This window comes from Macaca mulatta, chromosome 1 (genome assembly GCF_049350105.2).
Source record: "Macaca mulatta isolate MMU2019108-1 chromosome 1, T2T-MMU8v2.0, whole genome shotgun sequence".
Classification (NCBI taxonomy): domain Eukaryota; kingdom Metazoa; phylum Chordata; class Mammalia; order Primates; family Cercopithecidae; genus Macaca; species Macaca mulatta.
In genome coordinates this window covers 205,102,940-205,109,564 of record NC_133406.1, presented here as the reverse complement: position 1 = coordinate 205,109,564, position 6,625 = coordinate 205,102,940, and the positions used below count along the sequence as shown (strand labels likewise).

Below are 6,625 nucleotides of genomic sequence, written 5' to 3'. Positions count from 1 at the left end.
GGCACACGCCCCCACACCTGGCTAATTTTTGTATTTCTAGTAGAGATGGGGTTTCACCATGTTGGCCAGGCTGGTCTTGAACTCCTGACCTCAGGTGATCCACCCATCTCAGCCTCCCAAAGTGCTGCGATTTCAGGTGTAAGCCACCGTGCCCGGCCCAGTGTACAGTTGAGTATGTGCGAGTGTGTATGGTATGTGTCCCTCACAATTCATTTAGGCCCAAAGGTGACACAGGACAAGGACAATCCCATTTGGGGCTCTCAGGGTAGAAGTCAAGTCTCCCATGTCACACTGGGAGGCCCCGAGAGACTTCTCCACCCCATCGGGTCGCCAGGCACAGCAGTCTAAATTCTTCAGTGTCTTTCCCCAAAATCACCTCCCTAGCTCCTAGTCCAGGACCCTACTCAAAAGGGGAGCTCAGGTGGTATGGAAAAGAGGCCACCAGACAACAGGTAGAAGAAAAACACATACTCAAGAAATTTAATTCTCTGCCCCAGTTTATTTGTCTTGCGTTGGTCCAAAGGCCGGGTTTACACACTCAATATGTAAGAGCTACAGACAAAAAGTCTTCAGGGCCCACCCCTCACCCCCACTCCCTGGATCTTTCACTCATCCACCTGTCAGGGATGAAACTCTTTAGAGATAGACAGGAAGAGCCCCCCACTTTGCCGATAGGGAGACTGAGGGCCAGAGGCTGCATCAGTGACTTCCATGCCACTGTTCACCCACCAGTGTCCCCTCTTCATACCCCTGCTCACCCACCAGGATCTTGCATTCTCTTGGCTTCCAGGAACAAAAGAGAGCTCAGCTACCTTAGTCGTTGGTTCTTTCCAAGGCTCACCCACTCTGTAACTCACGGAGCCTGCCAATCCCTGTTTGAAGGACCATGCAGTGAAAGAAGGGGTTAAAATTCAGCATCCTAAGCATTTCCAGAGGCTTAGGCTGACACTGCCCCCTTCCCATCCCAGAAAGCCAACCTCTGGCTCCTCCTGACAGTCCGACTTCAGAGAAATGAACCAAACCAATTCGACATCCAATGCTTCTAAAGCCAGAGAGGCACAGCAAGGTAGAGGCCGAGACAGGGAAGCGATATTTTCCTCATCAGCTTTGGAACATCTTGTCTGTTCCTTGCAGGCTTATTAACATACATTGCTTTTCATCAGAAGCTTAAATCAACAGGGTTTGCGACAGCTCCTTTCCCAGTGGAGAGATGGTTTGTTTGGGAACTGGTATTTTAGAATTCCCGTTCTCCTATTCTTCACAGGGTTCCACTATTGTCATCTCCCCTGTCCCCATCTCCCATGTGCCCAAAGGCAGAGTTCAAGAGGGACAGTCCCCTATGTCCTTCTCTGTCCCCACCCCCACCATCATCTCCATCACTACTCCCGGTTCCCCTTCCTGATACCAGTTCTCCACCCACTGCCAGACAAAATTGCAGCCAAAATGCCATAGCAGGCCAGAGCAGCCACTAAACCTCCAACAAGCAAAGCCAACATCAGGGACGATAGCCTCAGCTGAGCAAGTCTGGGCTAAGTGAGGGAAAGGGAAAGAAGAGGTGGCCTCGGAAACCCCAGGAGAATGGGTCAGCCACAACCCTCAGATAAATGATAGCATGCTAGCCCTCTGTCTCCAGGGAACAGTGGGACCCAGTGGAGAAGAAAGGCTGCGGTAGGCCATGAGGAACACAAGGTGTGGGTGGATACCCCACAGTGCAGCTGGATATGTATTTGCACACACCTGCTCATGAGTCTGCCTGCAAACACACATGCTCCTAACATACACCTCCCATGCCTGCAGCCACACACGTGCACCCCTGCACACACAAGGGCTCCCTCACATACATCCAACACAAGCCTGCACACTCAAACTCACTCATAGACACACACATCTTCTGCATATACATCCTCACTCATGCGCATATACACACACTGCTGGGTACCTGTCTACACACGCACATACAGATTTCCTCATTCTTCTTACATACTACACACATACATGTTCACTCTTACATGCTCACATATAGGTCTGCAGATAAATTAGCTTGTGTGTGCACATGTGCACACAGCACACTTAAGCTCATTTATACATGTTTATTCACACATTCCTATACACACCAGCCTACATGTTAGCACATACACACTCATGCCTACCTGCAATCATGCCAGCAAATAATTATGTACTTACTAGTGCACAACCTCACACATGCCTGCAAATATACACATACACCCTTGCACACTTGTGGAGACACACCCTTAGCCCTGGTCCTGGGGCCTGGATGGTGCTGCCCTCTGCTGGAGACAGCGAATGAGCTCCTTCCGGTTGTCTAGGATGGTGTCGAAGCTCTCCTGTAGTCGGGCCTGCTGGTCAATCAACTGATGCTGCAGGCCCCGGATCCACTGGAGCAGTGCCAGGCGACGGTACATCACCAAGTGCACGTGGTGCTTTTCTTTCTCCTGCTCTTTGTAGCGCTCCTGGGCTTGTAAGTGCTGCACAGCCTGGGCCACTGAGGGCAGAAGGGGATCGGGAGGGCCAAGGCCTCGCGGGGTCCCACAGGCAGGCTCAGGACTGCTGCTAGGGCTGTTGATACTCAAGGAACTGCTGGCATAGCCATTGTCCTCCAGAGGGGAGCAGACTGTGCCAGGACCACCCATCTTCTCAGGCTCAGCCCCGGGAATCTCTGCCCCCTCTGGGGGGCTGCGCACCCCTTCCTCAGGGGATCCAGGGGCCTGGAAGTCCTGGTTGTCAGAGGGCGACTCAGAGGAGCTCCTCCTCAGGATAGGTTCCACTCTGCCTGGCATCCCATGCCAATTCTCATTAGCATCCTTGGCACTTGCCATGAAGTTGGAGTTGTTGTCTGGTTGGAGCTCGGGCTGACATACTCCAGGAGGTGGGTCCCCCAGGAATTGGCCCCCCTCAGCTAGCCCTGGCTGGATGGCGAACATCTGGTCTGTAAAGGGAAAGCAGGAGACTGAGTCACAGTAGGACAGGGTGGGGTGCCTGAAGTCAGGGCAACTTAGCTGCAGGGACAAGGCTGAAAGCAAGAGCCCGACCACTCCCTGTCAAGCCCTTTCTCTTGACTCTGGTGACACTTCCCCTCACGGTTTTCGTCCTCCCTGTCTACCTGTTCATTCTCAGTCTCCTGCAGAGGGTTTTTCCTCAGTCCTCAGAGCCAGGCTGTCTTCTGATTTTGCACATTTCTCTCCAGAGGACCTCATTCTCTGCTGTAGCTTCAAGGTCCATCATATGCTGATGACTCTCAGATCTGTCTTCAGCCCAGATCTAACTGCTATCCAACCCTGCAACCAATCATAGGCTCCTCAAATTCTACATAACCAGTCTGGGTGCGGTGGCTCATGCCTGTAATCACAGCACTTTGGGAGGCCGAGGCAGGCAGATCACCTGAGGTCAGAAGTTCGAGACTAGACTGGCCAACATGGTGAAACCCCATCTCTACTAAAAATACAAAAATTAGCCAGGCGTGGTGACAGGCACCTGTAATCCCAGCTATTTGGGAAGCGCTTGAACCCAGGAGGCAGAGGTTGTAGTGAACTGAGATTGTGCCACCACACTCCAGCCTGGGTGACAGAGTGAGACTTCATCCCTCTCCACCCCCCGCCCCCCGCCCCCACCACCAAAATTCTATATAACCAAACAAGCTCTCCTTCAGTATCCTCAGCAAGATGGCTCCACCCTCCATCCAGAAGGCTAGGAGCATCCTGGGCTCCTCACTCTCCTTCCTTCTCCCATCTCATTGATAACCACATTCTGACCATTCTTCCTCTTCCAGGCCATTTCTGACCTGGATTATTGCCTCGGCCTTTTCACTGGTCTCTCTGCCCCCAGTTACAAATGTAAATTTCACTTGTCACCACTCAGAATGCCCTCCCTGAACTCCTGCTAAACCTCTATGTGGCCTACAAGGCCCTGTTTGATCTAGCCTCTGCTCACCCTTCCACACCTGCCTTTTGCCACTCTGTCCCTCCCATCATAGCAAACTGCCCAGAGATCTCAAAACACACCATTGTCCTTCTTACAGTATTCCTTTGGCCTATAATATCCTTCCTCTCCCCTCCCCTCAAAGCTCCTCCCTTCTCCACCCAGCAAATTCCTTTTTGTACTTCAAAATCAGCTGTAATATCCCCATATCTCCATGTACCCATGTCTCTGAAGCTGTCTTGATACTGCCGCAATCAATATTACATAAACAAGCACGGTTAGTTATGCCTTCCTCTGGGTCCCCACTGCCCTGGGTACACACTGTCTTATCCAACTTTGTGTCTGTCCCTGGCATACATGGTCGACGATCAGTGAATGTCTATTTAACTGGCAGTTTTGGTTTGTGGCAATGATCTTGTAATAGCAGTTTGTAATCTAGCTTGGACCTCCCCTATATATCCTCCATCATATTCCCCAGAGTCAGCCAGCATAGAGCCCGGAACCAGGCTATCTGTGCATACTGGTACTTGCTAAGCGAGTGAATGGGAGAAGAGACTGCAGTGAATTTCCATGCTCAGGAAGCTACTCCCGACTCCCCCGGGCTGGAAGAGCTGGGTTCAGTTCCCTCTCCTACCCCAGCCAGGGAGCCCAGCCTTCCCCAGTGACAAGCTTTTCTTCTGAGCCTGCCCACTTCCCTCCCAATGCCTCTGGAACACGGCCACTATCTTGTGTCCCTGTCCCTAGCTTGCTCCATCCTGAGGCCCTGGAGGGCGGGCATACCACACCACTCTTCTCTCCTCCATAACCTGCTTCTAACCAAAATTAGGATTTGAATTGACAAAGGAATTCTACTGACCAAACAGCACTGGGATTAGAACAATTTAAGAGCATGAAGAGGAAGGATATTGTAAGTGGAGCCGGCACTGGGAGGCGCTCCATAGGTGGCATGGACCCTCCCCACCCCCAGCAACGGGCAGAAGTCCTGGGGAGAAGGGTGTAGGAACAGTTCCTTTGTAATCGCCCTCTAAGCAAGGCTTGTGGGAAGGTGCCTACAGATCTCCCCTCGCCCCAATTTTTAATTTTTCCTATACTTGGATGGGGCCATGAAGGAAGCTGGGATGGGGTAGGGGTGGCGCTAGGGATCACAGGGTTCTCAGAAATAGTAAAATAGGAACCCCGCCACCCCAGGACTAGGTCTCCGCCCAAATAGGAGGCAGCCTCCTTTCCTGGCCTTGCGGGAGTGGGAGAACACCCCAGGAGGCAGAGACCATCCTTCCCTAGTCTCCTCGGAGGCCGCTGTGACTCCCCGCTTCCCGCGGCTGGGCCCCAAGCCCCCCGCCTCCGACTCACGGCCTAGAGGCGCCCGATCCGGCGCGTCTGGCTATGGCTCCGCCCGGCCCTGGTGGTGTCTAGTCCCTGGGCTGGGGGTTCCTCGGCCTGGGCGTCTCCGCGGTCCAAGGGTGGGTGCGGGGCTCCCGGGCAGCGCGCCCAGCCCCAGGTCCGGACTGCGGAGTCAGGCGGCGTCTGCGCGGCGGGGCGGAGCGGCCGGGCCCACGTGGGCCGGTTCGGTTTTCCGCGGAGCCGCGCGCTAGGCTCTGCGCCGGAACCGCCTCGCCCCCGCGCGGGGCCGCGTTGAACCAGGCCTTTCAGGTCCGGTGCTCTCTCCTATTGGCGTTCGCTGGGCCCTTCCCATCAGTTCACCTCACTGCAGACACCGTGCCATTTTCAAGTGAAATCTGATTAGTCACCACCTTCCGGCTTTAAACTCCTCTAGGACTTCCCCACAGCCGGGACAACCCCTAAGGCAGCAGCCGCGGGGCTCTGCGCGTCCGGCCCTCCGTCTGCCTCTCCGGCTTTGTCCTCTACCCTCCCTCTCCGCAGCTACCCTCCCGCACGCCCCTTTCCGCCACGCGGCTTTGGCACGCACGGTTCCCTCGGTCTAGCAGTCTCTTCCCCCTCTCGATTTACTCCTATTTCAGCTCTCTTCTCGGAGAAATCTCTGACTCCCTAGATCGCATTCGTTCCCCCTTGTATGTCAGGGCACGTTCCTTTTCTTCATAGCATTTATCACAATTTGGAATTATATATTTCTTTTTGTGCTACTTGACTAAAGTCACTGAGACCGGGCGCGGTGGCTCACGCCTGTAATCCCAGCACTTTGGAAGGCCGAGGCCGGCGGATCACCTGAGGTCAGGAGTTCGAGACCAGCCTGGCCAACATGGTGAAACACTGTCTCTACTAAAATAGGAAAATTAGCTGGGCGTGGTGGCGGGCGCCTGTAATCCCAGGTACTCGGGAGGCTGAGGCAGGAGAATCGCTTGAACCTGGGAGGTGGAGGTTGCAGTGAGCCAAGACTGTACCACTACACTCCAGCCTGGGCAACAGAGTGGGACTCTGTCTCAAAAAAAAAAAAAAAAAGAGAGAGAGAGAGAAAGAAGAAGATCCAGCCTGGGACAGGTCCCAGGGCTGATGTCCTGTACCTGGGATGGGGGCTCTCCACAGGACACAGAGCCCGTCCATGACACCTGTGCAGTGGGCACTAGTGCTTTTGCCCAGGTGAGGAGGAACAAGGTTATAAAAAGGGTCCTGGCTTCCAAACTCTAGTGAATTCTTCTCAGAGCTCCACTCTACTGAAGCTTGATCCCCCTCTTTTGCACCCTGGGGAAATGTGAAGTTGGGGACACTGTTT

At 53.9% G+C, this 6,625-nt stretch overlaps 1 protein-coding gene across 3 annotated transcripts; it reads right to left on the bottom strand.

Annotated features, from left to right (window-relative positions):
• Window positions 1-479: 479 nt before the first annotated feature.
• On the bottom strand, window positions 480-5,464 carry C1H1orf216 (chromosome 1 C1orf216 homolog). 3 transcript variants are annotated; one of them, XM_015135207.3, is made up of 3 exons: window positions 5,287-5,464; window positions 3,122-3,296; window positions 480-2,947 (listed from the first exon to the last, which is right to left on the bottom strand). In XM_015135207.3, exon 3 carries the CDS (start codon window positions 2,940-2,942, stop codon window positions 2,253-2,255), a length of 690 nt encoding a protein of 229 aa, XP_014990693.2. In that variant the 5' UTR covers window positions 2,943-2,947; window positions 3,122-3,296; window positions 5,287-5,464; the 3' UTR covers window positions 480-2,252. The 3 variants fall into 3 exon arrangements, with proteins under 3 accessions (XP_014990693.2, XP_001109643.2, XP_077820215.1); XM_001109643.5 differs by lacking the exon at window positions 3,122-3,296 and having other exon boundaries at window positions 480-872; window positions 2,251-2,947; XM_077964089.1 differs by lacking the exon at window positions 3,122-3,296.
• Between the last annotated feature and the right edge of the window lie 1,161 nt (window positions 5,465-6,625).

What these genes read in the sequence shown, in the direction of transcription:
- C1H1orf216 (XM_015135207.3), bottom strand. Translation starts at nt 2,942, where the DNA reads ATGTTCGCCATCCAGCCAGGGCTAGCTGAGGGGGGCCAATTCCTGGGG.